Below are 20730 nucleotides of genomic sequence, written 5' to 3' on the forward strand. Positions count from 1 at the left end.
CGCTGTGTCTGCTCAAGTTTCAGAGCTTTACTTCTTCCTCTTTTTTTTTTTCCCCTCCACCCTCAGTCAGCCCAAAACAAACCAGAGTGAGGTTAAAAGCACACACACAAAAGAAGAAAAAAAGCCAAACAACCAACCCACAACTGCTTGTATTTTACAGTTTCTCTTCATCAACAGCAAACATCCAAAACAACTCTACAGAGATTAACTCACTGAATGCAGAGCAATCTTCCAGAAACCTGGAGAGGAGTCAGCATGTCTACAAGGGCAGCTTATTTCTTTTTATAACTGACCCCTGTAGTGCCCCGACGGTGCTTGCTGCCTCCTGGGAATGGATTTTCCAGCCAGTGGATGAGCTGGTTGTTCCCCCCAGCAGCAGGAAGAGCTCAGCATCCTCTTTTTTTGTGTTACTGCCTCCGCTTGCTTTCCAAGACGGCCTTCCAATCATCCGCCCAGGACAGCAGCCGCTTGCGCGGTGCCTGCAGCTGGACGTGCCTGTTGTGGCAGCAGGTAAAGAGGATGTGCTCCCAGCTCGGGTTCAGCTCTGCGCCTGAGGAGGGCAAGGGAGGAAGGCTGGAGTCAGCTGGGGGGGGGGAGGGGGGGGGGGGTTTCCTCCCCAGCTAACAGAAAGTGATGCAAATTCTTTTCAAACCTCTGATGGTATCCTTGTCATCGAACAGCAAGTCAGCAGATACAACAGTCTTATCCCGGGTTAGAATAATCCGCTCCACAAAGTCGGGTCCCAGATGTTTTTCGACCCACTTATACTGCGGAGGCAAGAAATAAGATAGGAGAAAATCCTGCCGTCCTTCCAGTTTGCACATTGCTCAGGTCAGCTCAGCCCTAGTACAGCAATTCCTTCCTCTGTAAACCTGCATCTGTGTCTACAAATCCCAGCTGCAGAGGCTGGCTGTGGCCCAGGACACTGATTTAACCTGTACTTGTAACGGCTTTCGGTCAGCACTGCGCTTGCCGTGCCTAATCGTTGCCGAGTTTGTGAGCGGTGCTGGCTGCTTGCCCAGACCACGTGGATTGTGCCCATCTAAGTCATTCCAGGGATTAAGGTCTCCCCCTCCATTCTTGTGCCAATGTCAAACCGGACTAATGCCAACTCTACAGCCTCCTCTTAACTCAGCAGTGGCCTCTTTCAGGATGGCTGGGTATCTCACGCTCCAGATTTAGACAAAATAACGTTTTGTGGGTTGAGGAGCCTCCAGAGTGGAATCCCCTGGGAATACCCTATCCCTGCAGGTCATGCTGAAAGCCAAGCTTGCCCTACCCGGCCGTGCTGCAACAGCTCCTTTGCTATCACCTGCTGACACAGGCAGCTGGAGCCCAAGTGTCACACACCAGCTCCAAGAGCTCACGTGCCCCACAATAAGGCTGGCACCACATGGCACTCCAAAATTCCCTGTCCTGCACTATTACTGTGTCTGGGAAGCTGCCCCTTAAACGGAGAGATCACAGGGAAGCCTGGCAGCATGCGCCAGCTACTGTCTTTATAAATGACTGACTCTGACTTGGGTGGTACGGAATAGCAAGGCCTTGCCAAAGCAGCATTAAAACCAGTAAAATAAATTCTCTCCCACCTTTTCCACGACGCAGTGCTCGTATTTCCGGAGAGGACTTGTGCAAATAAAGACTTCGGTGCTGAAAAGAAAGAGCCTTCATTAGCAGTCAGGGGAAAGCACATCAGATAACAGGAAAGGGCTGCAGAGTGCAAACTGTCCTTACTCCTGCATATGGATCATCTCTTGCATAGCTTCAAGGGCTCCTGGAATTGGATCCAAGCCTAGAAAGAAGCCAGGCGATTCATAGACGCTGGCTACCTTAGCCTGCAAGAGACAGGAGGACCATTAGCAATGCCCAGGCTTTTATCCGAGCTCTGTGCACAACAGTTGTCCAGTTTCCCTGTGTGTAACAGCCGTCAAAGGGCCAGCGCTTTAGTGAGGTGATGCTTCACACCGAGAGCGGATTGTAAAATTTCTCACCTTCTGGGTTCTGGGAAGAGCCCAGCTCAGGCATGCAAGAATGAGAAGTTACTCTCTGGTGGCTTGTTTGGAGTGAGGAGGCAGAGCTGGGGCTGGCCTGGCTGTTTCTACAAGCTGCTCCCCGAGTAGCACCACAAACGCAGCACTGATCTACAGCTCGACCTGCTGAGGTCTGATAGAGGGAGAGCTCATACCTCACCCCTTCCAGCTGGTCCCTCTCCACTAACTCTTGTGAAAATCAAAGGAATAAGTCTGAGTCACATTTGACTGAAATTTGGTTATGGCTCAGGAATTTACCAGGGATGAGTCGGTAGACACATGTATTATCTAGTAGCCCTCTTTTCCTTCAGAGCAAACAGGGCAATGTGGTGACCACGCTAGTTACCATCTCCAGGAGAGGGCCAGGTTAGCACACCCACACATTTGGGGTTAATCCTTTTAGACCAGAAGAGCTCAGCACGAGGGAAGGAAGAGAAGAGGAAAGCTGCGTGTCTTTGCTGCTTTCTACTATTTTCAATCACGCCCTCAAGTAACAGTTGTTAAAGGAGCAGATCTTGCCTTCAGCATCAACAGCTGCTCCTCAGTGGTAACATCGTGGTGCAAAGTCTACTCAAAAGAGTGCGAGACTGCAGCAGGAAATTCAGAGGTGGATCCCTGTGCTGCCCCAAGAACCTTCGGCTTGGTGAACTGACCCGTGCACCCCCAAGAGCCCCAGCTGGGCTGGGTTTGGCGGTGATACGGGTGGGTGCCTCTCACCACTCCCTTCGTCTGACTCTGAGCACACGACCTTAGCAGTGGACTGAGCAGCACAATTACACCAAGTACAGCTTTACCCCTTTTCTCTCTGCTCCTGCTCAGTGGTAAACCCACCTTCCATATGTGTATATGGGAAGCCACATGAGTCAGAGAAGTCATTAGTGATAAACAAGTGGGAAAGGAGGTTTTCTCTAAAGTTAGAATAGTTTTTAAGTGAGTGTAAGTAGGAAAGAAACGAGATTACTGGAGGAGCAATGTTTTCCCAGGCTAAAGTGGCCAAAAATGGTGCAAAAAGGTAACAGCAATTTAATGATACAGTACAGTGGAATCTTTAATCTCTAAAACGAAAAGTAGTATTTCCCTAACTCCTGTGCCTCTAAGCAGAACTGTCCTTTCAGTCCTCTTTTTAAAAAAAAAAAAAATACTGATAAGACATTCTTGCACCTTTTACTATTACGAAGTTCACTGGTTTGCATCCAACTCTGGTTAGTTAATTTTAAAAAAAGCTACCTGGTGACTGTTCAGTGGCCTGTGTTAAATCGGAGCATTTCAGCGCAGGTCACAGTGGACGGATGGCTCCTCTTACCACACAACCCATCACGACAAAGCACCCGCAGCAGCAGCGTCCCAGCAGTGTTAAGGGCTGAGTCCACTTCCAAGCCGAAGTTCTGGTCTCAGACAGAGAGGTTAACCTTCCAGTATCTCTTCTACACATGAATCTCACCTTCCCTGGGGTCACACAGTGAACTTCAAAGGTGCTGAGCCAGCGTTTTTCTGCAAGCATTAAAGTCTTAGGTTCCTACACCAGCGAACAATTTCGAAAACTTATTTCTTGGTAAGTAGTCTTCAAAAGTAGGCTGGCAGCCTTTGCTTAGAAATTGTACAAGCTTGCTTTAGAGTCCAAGTGATGGTCTCCTTGCTCTGTATCACCAGTGGAACATTAACACAAAAACCCGTTTCAATTAAGCAGCAATGAGAAGCAGTCAGTATTAAGTCTCCCAGATCATGGTGCTCACTCAGCTGTCGTAATTTACAAATATTCGTAAATCAACAGCCAGAAATTTGGAAGCACTGCCTGATTTCACATGCAAATCAGAAGAGGTTAAGGAGTCTAGGCGAAGATGTGGCAATCAGATCTGCCCAGATTTGCTTCCATGCAAAGCCTCCCTGATCCCAGCAACAATTCCCTGGGGCTCTTCCCAAGGAGATTGAATTGCAGAATCAGGGCTTGTGTCTGAAACCTCTTTTATCCTACAGCAAGACACCAGAAACTGGCAAGTTTCCACCATGTCACAAAAAAGTCTGGCTTTCCTGGAAAAAGAAATTTGATTTCAGACTCTCATAACCAAAAAAAAATAAAATAAAACAATCTGCTTTTGTCATTCTCATCCCATCATTGCTGAACATTTGGTTTGAACTTCCATTAGCAAGATAACGACTTAAATTCAAAACTGGAGGAATTACATTTATCCCTAAGCTTTCCCATTTGCAATATTTAAAACAATTCTAGACATTCTTGCCAGAGCTGGAGATGTTGAATCCTTTTTTGAAACTGTCTAGGGCCAGGTTAACACATCCTAAACACTTGGGAGATAAATCCCTGTCAACAAAATTGCACCACACACAGGGGACCAGATAAACAGGTACAGTGAAGAAAGTCTTGTGCAAAACACTTTGTGAACCGAATGGATTTACAGTGTGAAATTAATGATCAACTTACAATCAAAAAAGAAAGAAACAACAAAGTAATGGCTCAGGTTTCAAGGGGTGGCTGATGACGCTAACGAAGCGTCAACACCACTTAGTAAGAGGGCAATGTGTAAATCACTATCACGGTACTTCCCACGCCCCCTGTCACGATAGCATCTTAAGACACTGGCTGTTCGTGGATAGACACAGCAGACACCTGCCACGACGATCTCGGTGTGAGGCTGATCCCCCTCCTTGCAGCAGCTGATGAACCGTGAATTCGGTTTCTCTGCACGGACAGGTGGCCCCGCAGACCCCCCAGCACCACTGGCACAGGACGGACAAGCCGCTCCTGGTGTCTGGGCTGCTGGTTCTTGCTGAAGCTTTTCCTGCAGCTGAGGGCAAGGAGAGACCTTCTGCTGAGGGGATTCTCCTGCATCCCAGACGCCCTGTGGTCTCTATTTTTAACCAGCTGTCAAATCTACATAAAACCTGAAGGAGCGTCAAATCTTTCCAACTTTCTTGTTCTGCCAAATGTACTTAAAATAGCCCAGAGATCCAGCGGTTACTGAAGGAGACAGACACACACATCTACATAAACCTAATTTCCTTAGGAAGCCAGGCGAATAACAAACAGTAAGATAAGAGCTTTCCGCCACTGCTGATCTGCATGGGATTCAAACCAGTTATCTGGTTATTTCATTGACACACCTAAGGCCTGGGAAAGAACAGGATGAGCATGAACCAAATTAGGGAATGGGAATGCCAGAAATAGAACAGAGCACAGCTTTCAGGACAGATCAGATTGTAGAGCTTCCGAACAGGAATAAATAAAAAAGCCACAACCCCTTAAATTACCTGCAGTTGTTTTGAACCAGCGTATCTAAATGGGATTCATTTAAGGAATACTCACTTAAGCAATAAATCATGTTTGTTTATGTAAGATGATAAACAAATCATGCCTACTCACTATATTTACAAGTTACTAGTTCTGGGAAATTTCAAGCATCAATAGCCATTGATTAGAGCTCGGTCAGTTCGGAGCCTGTGGAAATGCTGCCCAGACCCAGCACTCCCGTCCGTCACACTGGTGCAGGAACCTGTATCTCGCTATGAAAAGGAGGGAAATTAATGTGAGTTGTCATTTCTTAGCAGTAAAGAAACCTACAGACCAGTACAGGATCTTAAAATTAGCAATGAAGTTCTCGGGGAAAGCCTGGATCAGCATCCATTCCATTTTCTTATGCAGTCCCCGACTGTCCTGTGGTAACCAGAAGGAAATGTGAAGTCTGGACTCACAGCATTTTTAATTCTGCCTTGCAAATGTCTCTGATATTCATTCAGTCATCAGCAAACATTAAAAATAGCAACAATTTGCACAGATGTAGGGTGTACCACAAGCTTTTTGCATATTGTTCCATATCACTTACCTATCACGCACTTTGCTCGTCAGAGCATGCAGTGGGAATGATATAGATATGGGACTTTACTAGCCGTACAAAATCCATATATAATACTTCCTGTCCTGCTATGGAGCTACATTAAGACTTGTGGAGCGCTCATAAGCCTTAGGTAAGTTATCACCACTGCTGCGTGGCAAGAGCAGCTCAGGAGCAGGTAAGGAACAAGCCAAAGATGGCTCAGTGAATAGGTCCGTCCAGTTATTTTTATGATAGAATCACCCATTGCCAATTCCCGCACACACATCTCTTTGTCAAGGGCTGGCAATCCTCCTGGAAGAAGCCGCTAATTATTACTATACAAATTAAGGCTGCTAGCATGAAACAACCCTTTGTAGCACCCCCTTAAAGAAAAAAAAAAAGCCACCAACCCTCCCCTCTGCTCTGCGCATGCAGAGTCGGTGGGAAGAGATTTCCTTTGCTCACAGCAGGGTCCAAGGGCAGACAGGGAGGACGGGAGAGCTCTGTGAACACGGCGCGACCTCCCCGTTTTCCACCCCGTGACCCCGCCCCCCCCCGGCAACCAGCCCCGCGCCCGCCGCGCTCACCCCCAGGTCCTCCCGCAGGCGCCGGTACTGCTCCCGCACCGAGAAGCCCCTCCGCGCCGCCAGCTCCACCCGCGGCTCCCCGGGGAAGCGGGCGCCGAAGCCCCGCAGCACGGCGCCCTCGAAGTCGGCCAGGACGCCGTCCATGTCCACCAGCACCCGCAGCGGGCCGGCCCCGCCGCCCATCCCGCCGCCGTCCCGCCGCTCCGCAACACCCGCGAGAGCGGGGCGGGCCTGCGGGGCAGGAATATGCATGAGCAGGGGCGGGGCAGCCCTCGGCCGGCACCCGCGAGGGCTCTGTCCGCAGCCGGGCTCACTTGCCAAGGGGAGGAAGAAGAGGAAGAGCATCTTCACGCCCCTCGGCGCTCTGCAGCCATCGGTGGCCGCGGCCGCCCCGCTCCAAGGTAAAGAGCAGGGCGGAGGGAAAGGCGGCTTCGCTCGGCCCAAGTCTCCGCAACCCTGAAAGGAGCATCAACCAGTTCCACTGGTTGTGGGGCTTGCAAAGGAAATAGAATTTGATTATTTCCTCCTCCTGGGCCAGAAAACAGGTGGGCATGATTTACATGCAGCCCGTAGCCATACCGCATTCTGCCATCAGCTGTAAGGAACACCATTCCCAGATGCAGGAGAGGAGGAGCATGTTACGGTGAATCCAGTTTTATAGTTTAAGCACCTAAGGCTAGGGCTTCTCCAAAACTGATTTGGAAAGCCAGGGTATTTTTAGGCACTGGTTCTTCCAGGAGGAGGGTGGCAAACACACACTTGCTCCAGCAGACACACCAGTTCTATACAAATCCACTGCTTTGACTTATCATGCAGCAGATCCCCTCAAGGACAGTGGAGAACTTCATGGTGCAGTCTCCATTCCACCCTCTCCCTTGTTAAGGTCTATTTTTTTTTTTTTTTTTGTGAGAAGAAACTTTCATTTCCTCTATTTTCTTGAGAGAAAAAAAGGACTTTGGACAAAATTATTTATATATATATATATCGAGCCATATTCCATGCTTCTCTGATCTAGAAGATATAACTGAAGTCAGACTTTCTTCAGGGGAAGATGGCACACGATCGTGACCTCAAGTCAGGTGCAAGAACTGTCCTCTTCTGCTGCGTGCCAGCTGTGTTACAGTAGGGCAGCTCGGCTGAGACAAGGACAACCGAGAACAAAGCAGAACCAAACCCATGAAATAAAACCCACACAGGAAACACTGCTTCAAAATTTCTATATTATTTACTTTTAAGCAACAGTCCAGCTTTGTGAAATTACAACACACACTTTTAAAGGATGAGATTTTCACCTCATGGTCAAGCACCAGCATGATCATGCACAGCATTGAGTCAGTTGTAAAAAAAATGCCCTGTAATTTTTATTTATTTATATGATCCACTCCACCTTTACTGAATAAAGTCTGAATAAATCCCCTCCTAGCATTAGGCCAGGCGGCTCTGGTCATCAGCCCTCTATTTGGCACATACCCTGCTTCATAGTAGTCCAGTATCAAGATTTTTTTTTTTTTTTTAAAGGCAGCATGGTGTACACTAACCACTTTATGATTTATATGGCACAGCAGGGCTCAAGGCATTTACCACATGCAGGCAATGAAGCCTTTTAGATCCCCAAATCCCGCATGCGGAGGAAGGGACTGCTCTTGCTGATTGTTTGCTGGCCTGTTTAACCAGGATTCTAGACTCTTGTAAAGCTAAGGGGTTCTAAAAAAATCTCAGTACAAAAACCCTCTAAGCACACTTAGAACCAATCTACTCTCCTTCAAATTACATCACTACACTTCATAAAGCTTTCCCTCAAGTCTATCACTAGAAAACACTCATGTCACTTCCAGTAGATCTGGGGAAAACACAGGACAGAAGTGGAAAAAACCCTTGATCTCAAAAAAAAAGATGGAGTACATAAAGTGCTTCTTTTTAATGAAAGAAATTCGAGATGTACAGTCAGGCTCAAGTTGTGCAGTTCACAAGCATGGGGGAAAGAAACAGACACGAGTTCAAAACAGTCAGGAAGGGAAAGGTTTAACCGAGGACTAGGCTGGACTTGCCACCGGGTGGATTTCTCCTGGATGGTGCAGGTGCTGGTGCTACTGGGCTAGGAACAGGTGCAGCAGGCAGGGATTTTTCTTCATTCTGACCTGGGGCAGCTTCTACATCAGCCTCAGTGTTTTCTAGAAGAAAAGAAGCTTTTAAAGTGTTTGATGTGAATGACAAAAGCCAGATGTTTCGCTGGCTTAGACACAAGATCAGCTCCTGTAAGTTTTCTCCAGCCTTACAGAGGCACTCAGAGTGCTGCTGTAACCTGCTGGCAGGACAGACCTCAGCCCTCTGAAGTGTTTTTCAGACGAACTCCGATGCCTTACAGTTCCTTTCAGGCATTCAAGGGCCACATTCACCCAGCTGCTTCGAGGGGACCCCAGCAATTATGTTGTGGGTTTTTTTTAAATGACAAGCAGCTTAAGTCTTGTACTACATACGTAGTCAGCAGATGATGATGACAACTGTAACTCAGGTCGGAGCAGGTGCTGGAAATCGAGTGACAGGAGCACCACAGCTTGTAAGCAGGAGCTCAAACTACATTCCCAATTTTGTAACTAAAGGGAAAAGGATCTGACACACACTTCTGAGGCTTCACACAGAACAGACTAGGGAATAGCCATGCATGGGTAGGATCCGATTGTACATTCCCTGGAAAGCATATGGTAGTATCATCTATTTTAAATACTTCTGAAGGACTACAAGTGAAGACAGGACACAGAAGGAATTCTTCACAGGAAGCACTTTAGATACTGTAGCAAATAACTAATGTATTTGCTTCATTGCCAACTAATTCATGAGCACAGCAAGTGTATTACCAGTTCACATTTTTATAGATTAACACACTCAGTTATGAGCCAAAGGCCCAAATAAGCACCAAGTAGCCTCTTGACACTTGGTGATGTGAGGGGAGTGGAGCTTCACTGCCAGCTCTGTGAAGATGCACTTCATCTGTTTTTAAAAGACCCCTTAGTTTCATCTATCCATCACTAGTTCTTGCTTTGGAGGATTCGGGGAACACCTGCACGTTCACCTTAACCTCCACCTTCATGAATCAGTCAATCTTGATCGTATTCCCTCTTCCCCCAGTCTCTTCAACTGAAGAGACACAGCTACTTTAGTCTGTCCTCATAAGGCAGCTGCTGCACCTCCTTACCTTTCCCATTACCTTTCTCTGCCGCTTGTTTACCTCCACTACAACCTTCTGCTCTTAATATTTCAAGGGCTGTACACACAATGCAAGATGCGGGCATATGGCTGTTCACAGAGGCAAAACGATGTCTTGTTTCCCATTCTCTCCCTGACGATACTGGAACATTTTGCTGGTGCCTCCAAACATTGCAGAGAACTTTCAGTAATGAGACTCAAGGCAGATCCTGGGAGTTAACTGCTGCGCAGAGCTGAGCACAAGACTGGCATGGTTTAGGTGTTGGGGTCCCCCTTGCCACCCCGATGCATTACTTTTTACTTACTTATATAAAGATTATTCTACTACCTTTTTACCTGCCTACCTTATTTAGTTGAGGTCTTCTGACAGTGAGACTTTCTCACCATCAGCACATTTGGCTACTTGAAAGAGCTTAGTATCACCAATGTAATTGGAGACTTCACTGTTCACTACTTTTTTCAGGTCATGGATGAAGGCACTGAGTAGAAGTAGTCCCAGCATCACTTCTCATGGCTCATTTTTCCAACCTGAAAAGTAATCACTAACTAAGTCCTACTCTTTGCCTCCTATTCTTCAGCCAGCTTCCTGTCCACAGGAGCAGCTTTCCTCTCATCCTGTGGGAACTCAGTTTACTTTTTTTTAAATAATCTTTGATGCAAAATTTTATCAGAAACACTGAAAACCCACTCGTGTCCACTGAACCCCCTGTATCCACGTTTCTGATAATCTCAAAGACCTCCAGCAGCTTAGTATAGTCTTCATGCAATCAGAAATAATCTACCATATAGATTCCCTGCTGTATTCACCAACCCACAGGCACATGTGAACAAAACAGTTAACACAAAGTTTCAAGCTTGAAGCTTCTGTAGCTCAGGCGTGCCACTGCCTGCTAACTCAGCACGCCGAGAACAAGGGCGGCCGTGCCCACCGTCCGTGCAGCGCTGAACGCTCCATTGTCTGCGCCTTCAGCAGACAGTCCGAGTACTGTGCAGTACTCATGATGATGATCTGTCCACCAAATGCCAGACTCGACCTTCCTGTGCATCATGTGAAGTCAGCCAGCAGTGACAGTCAGTCAAGTGCTGCCTAGCTCTCCTTAGCTAGTCACATTCATTAGGTACACAGCGCTGACTGAGTCACAAAAGAAACAAGAATTACTATCACAGGAGGCTTTGGGGAAATTTTTACAGCATTTGGAGGCTCATGCAGCCAGCTGATACACACCTCAGTACTTCCCACGTAACCAAGGTACAGGTAAGTTTGCTAACCTAATAACTGAAGTGGTAAATGCAACAGGATCAGATCAAATGGTAAAGTTTTTCCCTTACCAGAAAGGGTATAATCTATGAAACAGCTTTCTACTGCAAACCACTGGAAACTTTGGTGTACAAAAAGGAACTACAGCTTCCAAACAGGAAGCAAGAACACTGCTGCAAAAGGAGAAAGTTATCTTCCTCCTAGGCAGGCATGATTAATAAATGTGTGTACCCCCATCTGACACCTACTTGGGGTTTTATAATCAGTTACAGACAGAAAGTAATTTCCAAATTCAGAGGAACAAACATTTTTTAATGATGGAAATCTATTAAGAATCTAGTTATGCTGTGAGCTTGCAAGCAGACAGTTTTTACTTGGAGGTGTATCCATTCAGCCCCTTTCAAACCTCGGAGACAGCTTCACAACATCAAGTACAGAATCATATGGGCGACAGGTGGGATGTTCACCGGCTCATGTCTGCCATCTCACACAGCAGGGATATCAAATGGTGGACTGACACAGCTAGCTCAACAGGATGCTGTGCTCCATTATGCTATGACGCCCAAAGCCATCAACGGTAGAAATTAAATTAACAATCCATCAAGATTCTCAGGTATCTGCCACAGACACCATTTCCAGGAATCATTAACTTTCTACTCCTTCCCAAGCACCATCAGTGGAAGTTTAACTCTCAAACGTTTACGTATCATTTTTATTTCATCTTGACCACCGTCAAAAAATTAAATTTTCAGTCATGGCCACCCCAGTTACTTTCCAGTAACACTTTTATTTTCAAACGATGTCCCCACGTACATTTACTCAGTACCTGATAAAAACTTCTTTCCCTGTCACCTACCAGAAACAAACAAAAAATCCAACAGACATAAGCCTGTGAAAATCGGAACTTGTTTTAAGAGTCAGGAATACCATTTTGTACTTAAAGTTTCAGTCAGCTGTTGCTAACCCAGGCAGCCCTATTTCTGCTTCCACCCATCACGTCTGTCGCCTTACCGCCGCTTGCAGGCTCTCATCCGACCCCATGGTGAGCTGGTTTAAATAAATACCAGGAGACACAGCAGGGCCCTTGGATCGGTTCACTTCTATTATCAAACCACATCCTCCTACTTGAGGCATAAACTCTAAATGCCTACAGTGCTAATTAAGATCACACAGACATGGGAAAGAAATACTAAAAGAGCCTTTATAGTTTGATTAGAAGCAGTGATGCTGTATCACAGCCTGCTAAAGAAGCAAGACTTATTTTGGGCACAGATACCATTTATGAGGTAATTAAAAACGTTCTGGAAAAACTCTCACCCTCCCAGGAGGTCTTTTCAGGACATGGAGCTGCTAATGGCTTTAGTCATCTCCCACAACTCTTAGGTGTTGAAAACAGCACTTAGAAAGTACCCGGCCAACACATTCCTCTCATCAGGAAGTAAGCTATTCCTAAGGTGAATCTCACAAAGGAGAGATTTCCAGCCTCAGAGCTAGAAAAAACACTTCAAGGTTGCATGCTGCTAAGGGAAATGCCTCTGTTTACATGGAATTTGCAGTTTGCATATGAACTTCCTTGGCAAAAATCAGCATTTAAAAAGTGACAGGAACTTAAAAGCTAGTTAATGCAGACACTTCCAGATGCAGAAGCTGGTTTTGATTATTTCCGTGAATGTAGTGTTTGCTGTATGAGAAAACAACAGGAAAGTAGTAAATTGCTGAACTAAAAATCCATTAAGTTGACCGTACTATCTAATTATAAGCTACCACAACAACACTATAGTCTTTCAATCATTGAACTCTTTGCAAGATGGTATCCACCTTGCCTTCTAGTACTTAACTGAATCTTGAAACCAACTGCTGCTGGCAAAATAAACGAACAGGACTGTTCTCATTTTTAACCTGATGACTAACAGGCACTCCGACATTTCATTCCACATCCACACTTCCACTGAAGTAGTCCGCTCACTTTATTGATTCGATGGATTTAAGGGACAACCCCAAGCTGTCTCTCTCCTAATACACGACCATTGAAATATCCTATATCCTCTTCCATTTCAAAAACGCGTAACCGCAAAAGGCTTTTGCCAGGAGAGTCCGAAGGAGTTACTCACCAGAAATTTCACCACCACCATCTCCTCCCTAGAAGAGAGAGAAACACATCACATCACAGGCTTCACAATGCGGTTTCCCCTCCATCGAGGGGGTACTCAACACTCCACGTTATAGGCAAGCTGCTCTAGCTACCAACACGCTCTGAGCAACAGACCCAGTGAAGCACTTTTAGACCAGCAACGGGCTCTTCGGGACAGACATCAGAGCGGCATCGAGGGTTCTGCAGAAATATTTCTGCAGATTAATATTATGGGTTTTTAAGCACCAGTTCGTACAGAGTGACTAATTTCACCAGCTGTTTATTTACTTAACATCCTTTTAAAAGCTTAAACAGACAGTTACTACAGAAGTAATCCTGATGACCTCATGACATGTGGCATACTTGTTATTCCCACACTGTGAAGGATGCAGGCGGGCAACACCACTTTATTATACACAGCATCCTACATCAGGCAGAACTGACAGTAACCAGAACATTGTAATTGCCAAGCAGCAGCAACAAGAAAGTTACACTGTAAGCAATTAGCAATAGTTCAGTGTCTCCTTTCTACTAAGTGACTCCTTCCTACACCAAACGTTTATCTGTCAGCAAGGTCAAGAGCATTTGTGCTATCCGGGATATTTAACTTCATTTGTGAAATACGATCAGTTTTTTGTAATGTTACTGATAACGTTTCCTTCACTACATAAACAACTAAACATTCTTTTTATACTGAATCTATTTGCAGGCTGCAACTTGACACAAAGATACAGAAGTCTTCCAGCAGCAGCCAAGGCTCCTCAATGGCATGAGGTTTTCTCAGCTTTCACAGATTTAACATTGTTAATTACACAGTGAAACTGCAGTTGTCAGAATACAAATGCACAGAAACTCACACAAACGTATCACCTTAATTCTCAGACTGGGCTACAGTGCATTAGCTCGAGCTTCTGCTGTTTGTAGCTGTAACTACTGCGTAAAATTGAAGTATTCCACATTGGAAGAATCTGTTTGCAAAGCTGAGAATGGAAGTATTTAATATAATTAAGTAGAAAGCAGATTTAAACTAAAGAGTTTACTTTTGTTTTCTGTGGTAGCAGCTATAAATTTAATCTCACTTACATTTGCTAAATTGGAACAAGACATTTTCTGCAACAAAGAACAGTTTTGTGGCTCAAAGCACCTATTAATATCAAAATGGGTGAAAGCGATGATTGATGACAATTATAAAAATAAAACTTGCTGTGCATAACCCATGAGGCAAAACGTATCTGCCACAACGTTTGAGATCAACAATTTACCTACCTAGTCCTTTTCAGAAAACCTAAAGCTGGAGAGCTTTAAAGCACAAGATTTCTTTTTTTCCCTCCCTCTAGAATTCATTTGTGCAAGTACAGTCTACCCTAGGTTCCTGTTTTCCTAAGTTCAGAGGAATTATTACTCTTAGTCCTATTTTTCCTATTAAATGTAATCATACATCTAGCAAAAACCACATTAACACGACAAATCATGCCCCATACTGCTACCAAGTAGACAGTTTACATAGAAAGTAACACACTTGATAGTATTATTAAAGCCAGTAACAGAAATAAAACAAGCATTCACGCTACCAAGGTTAAGTACTTGTTGGGACGTGAAACCAAATCCTTTTGTCAGTCAATAGATCTGCAGAGTTTGTCATAGGCAACTATTGTTTGTAAAATCTGTTAACACGCACAATCATACACTTATGGCTGAAGCTAGATTTCACATCACTTCATTACTGTCCCATCAATAAGACTTAAGAGCTCTATAAAGGGGTCACTTCAGAAAAATCCAGCCCTTGATCAACAGACTAGAAGACTATCAGGGAGAACAGAGAACCGTTAGGAAAAAGATTTGAGAATAAGGTTTCAAATCCTACAATGTTTCCAGCCATGTGAACATCAGGATAAAGCAGTCACACACAGAACATGAATTGTCCCATTATCAGTCTCTTCATAGTTAATGTACTGACCTTGGGATCTACAAAGTCTCCACAGTTTGCATCAGTTGAGCTTCTTCTTTGTGGTCCAGATGATTCAGTGTCTTCTCTGATTTCACCTGGCTTAGTCCCTACAAGCAGAGATTGATTCTAATCAGGTTGCAAGATAAACTCACTGAGAAAGCAGATCATAAACCAGCATTTTGGAGGGTTTGTGTTTTGCTGTTGTTGTTGTTTTTATTTGTTTCTCTTTTAACTTAAAGCTTTACCATTCTAAGACGTTCTGATCCTGTAGATAATGAGTCACAAATTACGGTTTCACAACAGCGTATCATGCAGTTGAGGGTGTCAACCAGATGGAAACTAGGGTCCCAAGGCCACCCCTACTGGAAGTGTTCTGCAGAAACGTAAGCTTAATCCCAGCTGTGAGTACAAAACAAAGCTAAACTTCCTCTGATTAATCAAGACCGATCAGTGCTGCTCCAAATACTAAGACACAAGTTCACCTTACTCGATTAACTTGGGGAAATTCCACTAAAAATACAATTCTCTTAGCTATCTGCCTGCAACATCTATGTCCAAGACTTGCATAAAAACAACCTCTGGAAGTAACTCAAAATGAGAAATAAAAAAATCCCACGCAAGTAGACATCATTTATAGCCCTAAACTACCAAGTAGGAAGTGAATTTTGGTTTCCGTACTGAGCCACCAGCAGCTTCAGGCTGATACAAAAAACGAATTAATGCATGTCAGCAGATCTGGAAACAAAGCACTCCGTCCTTACCCGATGACTTAGCCCAGGAAGGTGGGTTTTCTTCAGGAGTTCCAAAGATGCTGGATGCCATTTTGTTCCTTCGCACGGGTTGTTCTTTTGGTTCGTCAAAACCCAAGGAAAAGTTGGACCCACCACCCGGAGGACGCAGCACTCTGGGGAGAGAGTCAGCTTTACAACCTTGCGTGCACCATGACTAAATGGCACTCCAAGATATCAAACAAGACTGATGAGCCCAGAGATCGTTGGTGGCGCTTGTAACGGGCAGTCACACCGGCTAAATTCTGTCCGAACACAAACTATGCAAGACGACTGTATCATGCGTTGGCTTTTAACAGATGACACCGGCTGTTATGTCTCCGGTGTATAACCTGAAAGGTAAGTGGCCTGCCAGCATTCAATCCAGGCACTGTATCTCCACTACTTTTCTCTCTAGCAACACAAAAATAAAATAATCCTGCACTCTACTTGTGCCCTTGACTCAGTGTCAACAAGAGCTGCTGTTCTTACTGCTCTATTAAAAAATAAAGTATGTGGGCACATCAAATTCTCTTTTTTTTCTTTTGTAAAGAGAACCCTGGGAAGGCGAACATTAATCTTCAAACTGGCAGCACAGCAAAGACTAAAGTTTGGCATATAAGCCAAAGTACTGGTTGCATCACTGATGACTGGGGGCTGCAGCCTTTATCTAGATTTATTTCATTGGAAAATCCCTCAAGCCTGCAGCATGCTACCAGACTAAACTTAAAAGATGCAACTAAACACTTTTAAGTTGGACTACTATTAGGAGAAACATGTATACAAAGCTCCAGATACATAACCTAAATCTAACAATCTTCTATTACACAGACACAAAAGAAGCCTGCCCGGTACTTCATGAGCTATGTCATGGTCTGCTTTCCAACTTGCAGAAATAGAGCAAAATGAACAACAACAACGAAACCTTGAAATGTACATTCCTTCAGATCTCATTTTTTTAAGCATGAGACATTTTCAAGGCTGATGTGCTAGCTGGAGAAGCCAAACAAAAGCCAGGAAAATAAAAATGTACAAGGCCGTATGAGAACTGTCACAACCCCGAGAGAGGTGAATTCACCAACAGAACTGGGCTTTCAGGACACCCAGTGCTCTGAAATGAAGACCAGAACAAGCTAGGGAAGGTGCACACTTCATCTTTTCAAATAATTTAATAAATTAAACTTAGAACTTCACAATAGAGAACACTACACAGCTTGTTAATGCATCAAGCCTAGGAATTCAACACAAAGAACACGTCTGATTTCACATGTCATCACCATCCGTAATAGCGTTCGGCTCTTTTGAGACTCCGTGCCTATTACATTCCACATGCAACACAAATCTACAGAACTCAACACAACAGCAAGAAAAATTCACAAAGGTGCCCAGCATGGATATTTAGTGTTGCTTAACCAGCAAACTACTTTTTCTTACAAAATTATTCTCCAAAATTCTAATTACTAATGCTCAAGAAGTGCTAATGGGAGGATCTCAGTAGATTGTATAATATGTTTTAAGAATCCAAGAACGTTTTTATGACTTGCTTTGTCTCCTTTCTGCATTAAAAGATACAAAAGGTATAATGGTCTTAAATCGCTCCATTATCTTTTTTTTCTGGTGAAAACCTCCTAATATAGGTAGTTTATTTTTTTTAGTTATATCTGTTGCGCTTACTAATTTGAAGAACAGTCTGCTCAAAGGAGGGCTTGTTCCCCCATCTCTGATCACCTTTATTTTACCAGAGTAGTGAAACCAGTGCTCTCATAACAGCACAAGTTTCCACTGACAGTCTTAATGAAATTAACAGAACAGGCAATTGAAGGAAAAAAAAAAGCCATCACTTAAGCTGTTAAGGAATAATAATCCCTATTGCCAACCCCAGCCAGAGGTTGACAGAATTTATTAGATGCCTATTACGGCCCTGAGATGTTGCAATGTGCTTCATCAAAGCTACATTTAACACTGCAAGCAATGAACCACTCTTACAATTGCACCCGATACCCAGTGATGCCTACTGAAAATGCACCCGCAGCTCCATCCAGGAAGCACTCTTGTTCAGGGTTTGTGGTTTTTTTGCTTTGTTTCCAAATGCACCCCAAAAAGCTCTGAGCACACAGGCAGCATCTGCTTTGCCAGGCCAAAACCTTACAGAAAACACGCACGATGGCTTGAAAAAACGACACGATCCTCTGCAAGCCAGCTGTTCCTCCTGCAGAACCGCGGATGCCCGACAAGGTGCCGTGCCCCCCTCCCAGACGTACCTGCCAAGTTTTCTTTGTTTCCAGACAGGCTACGGCTTCCTCCCCCCGCCACCCTTCCCAGCCCCGTCCGCCCCCCGGAGCCCGGCCGGGGGAAGGGGCGCCCCCCGCCCCCGGGCACGCTCCCTGCGAGCCGGCGGCCAAAGCAGCGGCAGCTCAACGAGACGGCCCCCCCCGGCCAGGGCGAGCTGCGGGCCGCCTGCCCAGCGCAGCGGCGTGCGGGGACCGAGCGGGGCGCGACCCGGGCCGACCCGCGGGCTCCCGCCGGAGCGGGCGGGCGGGCAGAGCAGACAATGGAGCCCGCTCGGCCCCACCCAGAGCGCCGCAGCCGCCGGGGCTGCTCCGCCAGGCCAAGGGGTACGGGCGATGCTCGCAGCCGCGGGAAGGGCAGGGAGGCGGGCAGAGCCGGGGAGCGGGGGTGCACTGCCCCCCCCCCCCATCCCCACCCGCGGCGTGGCTGCGCGGCCGCGCAGCGAGTCGCCTCCCCTCTTTGTTAGGCAGCGGCAGGGACGCACACGCACACCCGAGCAGCCCGGGGTGGGTCTCGCCAGCTCCCACCCCCGCGGCTCCCGCACCCCCCTCCCCCGGGCAGCTGCGGCAGGGCACGGCCCCGGCCTGCCCCCCCCCCCCCCCGCCACCACCCGCCCCCCCGGCGGCAGAGCCGACTCGCCCAGCCGACACGCAGCCCGCTGCCCTCGGGTGGGTGCGGCCGCCTCCGCCTTCTGCCGACCCGCCCGGCCGGGAAACGGCGAAGAAGAACCGCACGCACCGAGCCCCGACCCGGCCGGCGCCCGCAGCTCTCCCCCGCCCCGGCACCGCGCCGCGCATCGCGCCCCGCCGGGCAGCCCCATCCGTGCGGCCGGGCGCTCCGGCGAGGGACACCGGCAGCCCCGCTGCGAACGCCCCCAGCCCCGCCGCCCTAATGGTCCCGATGGCCCCCAAGCCCCCGCCGGACCTGGAGCTGTTCCTGCCACTGGGGTCCATGCCCGAAAAGGTGGTCGTGGTGGTCATGGCGGCGGGGACGGAGGCGACGGAGGAAGGAGAAAGGGCTCCGTTGAGGCCAGCGGGGAGCGATGGTCCCCGACCGGAGCACCCGCCACTCCCTGCCCTGCCCCGCCGGTGACAACTGCAGCCGCCGCCCGCACCGGCCGCGCATTTTATAGCGCCTTAAGGCCCGCCCCCCAGCGGCCTTCTCATTCGACGGTTCAAACCCAATCCCGAGCTCCTATTCGACCGCGCCCTGCCACTCTGCCCTTTGGCCCGCCTCACCGTCTACCCTGAAGCGCCTTGCCTCATCCATAAAAGCTGATTGGTGAAGCAACGCCTGCTCTGCGGCCATTGGCTGCGGCCGGCCGGCAGCGCCCTTTGTTGCTGATTGGCGGGAGGCCTGTCGCTTCCATCAGGTGAGCCGCGATTGGCTCAGCCACGCATGAGGCGAGACAAAAGTCTCACCGGCCTGGCCCCCAAGAGGCCCGCGGCGGGGGCCCGTCCATCGCGCTTCCTCGGCGAACACCCTTCGCGCTCCGCCCGCCCCGCAGCCCTCCATGGCACCTCCACGTTCAGCGCCTCAAGGGCCGCCGGGCCGCCACCGCCCAGCCCTGCCCAGGCCCCGCTTCCTCTCACTGCCGTGCCGGGAGGCGGCCCGGCCCGGCCCGCCTTGGAGTTGCCTCAGGCCAGGTCGCGGCACAGCTCCAAAGGACAGGGGAGGGCGATCCATGGAGGCCTGGGAGGTGTTTGCACCAGGCGGCTGCGGCGTTAGGGGCTGCTTCCAGCAGGGACGAAGACACACGGGACAGCCCGCAGAGCCGCACCGGGCTGCTGCAGCAGGGACGACGAGAAACAGCCACCTCGGAGCAGAACACACGGGCAATACAGTCCTCCGCGGTACCAGACAACTGCGGAGCAGTGGGTTATTCCGCTAAAATTAGGCAAGGCCCAGAGCATCTATGGCAGGTGGAGCACAAAGCCCAGCAATGCTGCTCGCCTGGGCCTTCGGCGCACCAGGCTGCGTGTTTTTGTGCCGCGTATCTTCCACCCAGCGACACCACAAAACTCGTACAGCACGAGATTTAAATCACCAGATGTCGGGTGCTGACCTGTCAAATCCACCTTTGATTTGGTGACTCGGAGCTTCCTGAACTCCCTGCAGCTGTCAGACACACAGGTGCTTCCTTGATCATCACAACTTTTACTCCAAAAGGAATGCATCAGGACCTACGCAATGCAAATATTTTAATTAGTACATGCAGAAAGGAGGGAGAAGGGGGAAAGAAACCCCCTACCTGTTCTATCCATCCATCCCAGGTTGCACTAACAACAGCCCTCAATACTCCCGAAACACTTTTCTACAAAATATATTTCTTTTGGTCAGGAAAACGCAAGCTTTGTTTGCACTACTCCGCTATCTACAATGAGAGGTCAAGTGTCCAAATCATCACCAGCCTTGACATTAACACAACTCAGGAAAGAGCGGAACTGCTAAAACTACACAAACAGGACCAGAGTGGTGGTTTTTTTTCCTAATGTAGGATCTATAGAAAATTTCTGTTTAAAAAAAAAAGCCCCAACCACTATTTAGGTCCCCAGGGAATTCCCTGTTGAATCGTAACTTTCTAGAGGTAGATTAAAGGGAAATGTTAAGTAACATGACACAGTTGTTTTAATTCCATTATCCCTTAGGCGTGGGCATTAAGAAGTCAAATGATACCTACTTGCATGCA

At 47.4% G+C, this 20730-nt stretch overlaps 2 protein-coding genes across 2 annotated transcripts; both read right to left on the minus strand.

Moving 5' to 3' along the window:
* Positions 1-407: 407 nt before the first annotated feature.
* On the minus strand, positions 408-6627 carry NT5C (5', 3'-nucleotidase, cytosolic). The gene is made up of 5 exons (XM_086624125.1): positions 6445-6627; positions 1735-1835; positions 1590-1650; positions 653-767; positions 408-550 (listed from the first exon to the last, which is right to left on the minus strand). Exons 1-5 carry the CDS (start codon positions 6625-6627, stop codon positions 408-410), a joined length of 603 nt encoding a protein of 200 aa, XP_086480251.1.
* Positions 6628-7693: 1066 nt separating this feature from the next.
* JPT1 (Jupiter microtubule associated homolog 1) lies at positions 7694-19112 on the minus strand. The gene is made up of 5 exons (XM_086624184.1): positions 18966-19112; positions 15747-15889; positions 14995-15092; positions 13018-13045; positions 7694-8615 (listed from the first exon to the last, which is right to left on the minus strand). Exons 1-5 carry the CDS (start codon positions 19019-19021, stop codon positions 8467-8469), a joined length of 474 nt encoding a protein of 157 aa, XP_086480310.1. The 5' UTR covers positions 19022-19112; the 3' UTR covers positions 7694-8466.
* Between the last annotated feature and the right edge of the window lie 1618 nt (positions 19113-20730).

This window comes from Tauraco erythrolophus, chromosome 20 (genome assembly GCF_009769465.1).
Source record: "Tauraco erythrolophus isolate bTauEry1 chromosome 20, bTauEry1.pri, whole genome shotgun sequence".
NCBI classification, from domain to species: domain Eukaryota; kingdom Metazoa; phylum Chordata; class Aves; order Musophagiformes; family Musophagidae; genus Tauraco; species Tauraco erythrolophus.

Bases quoted from the DNA above. Each gene is read 5' to 3' on its own strand.
- NT5C (XM_086624125.1), bottom strand. From the start codon at position 6,627: ATGGGCGGCGGGGCCGGCCCGCTGCGGGTGCTGGTGGACATGGACGGC. The intron at 1,651-1,734 runs GTAAGGACAGTT...CTTTCTTTTCAG, and splicing joins GAGATGATCCATATGCAGGA to CACCGAAGTCTTTATTTGCA. The intron at 551-652 runs GTTTGAAAAGAA...TGCCCTCCTCAG, and splicing joins TGACAAGGATACCATCAGAG to GCGCAGAGCTGAACCCGAGC.
- JPT1 (XM_086624184.1), bottom strand. From the start codon at position 19,021: ATGACCACCACGACCACCTTTTCGGGCATGGACCCCAGTGGCAGGAAC. The intron at 15,890-18,965 runs GTCCGGCGGGGG...CTCTCTCCCCAG, and splicing joins AGTGGCAGGAACAGCTCCAG to AGTGCTGCGTCCTCCGGGTG. The intron at 13,046-14,994 runs GTCAGTACATTA...TCTCTCTTCTAG, and splicing joins GAGACTTTGTAGATCCCAAG to GGAGGAGATGGTGGTGGTGA.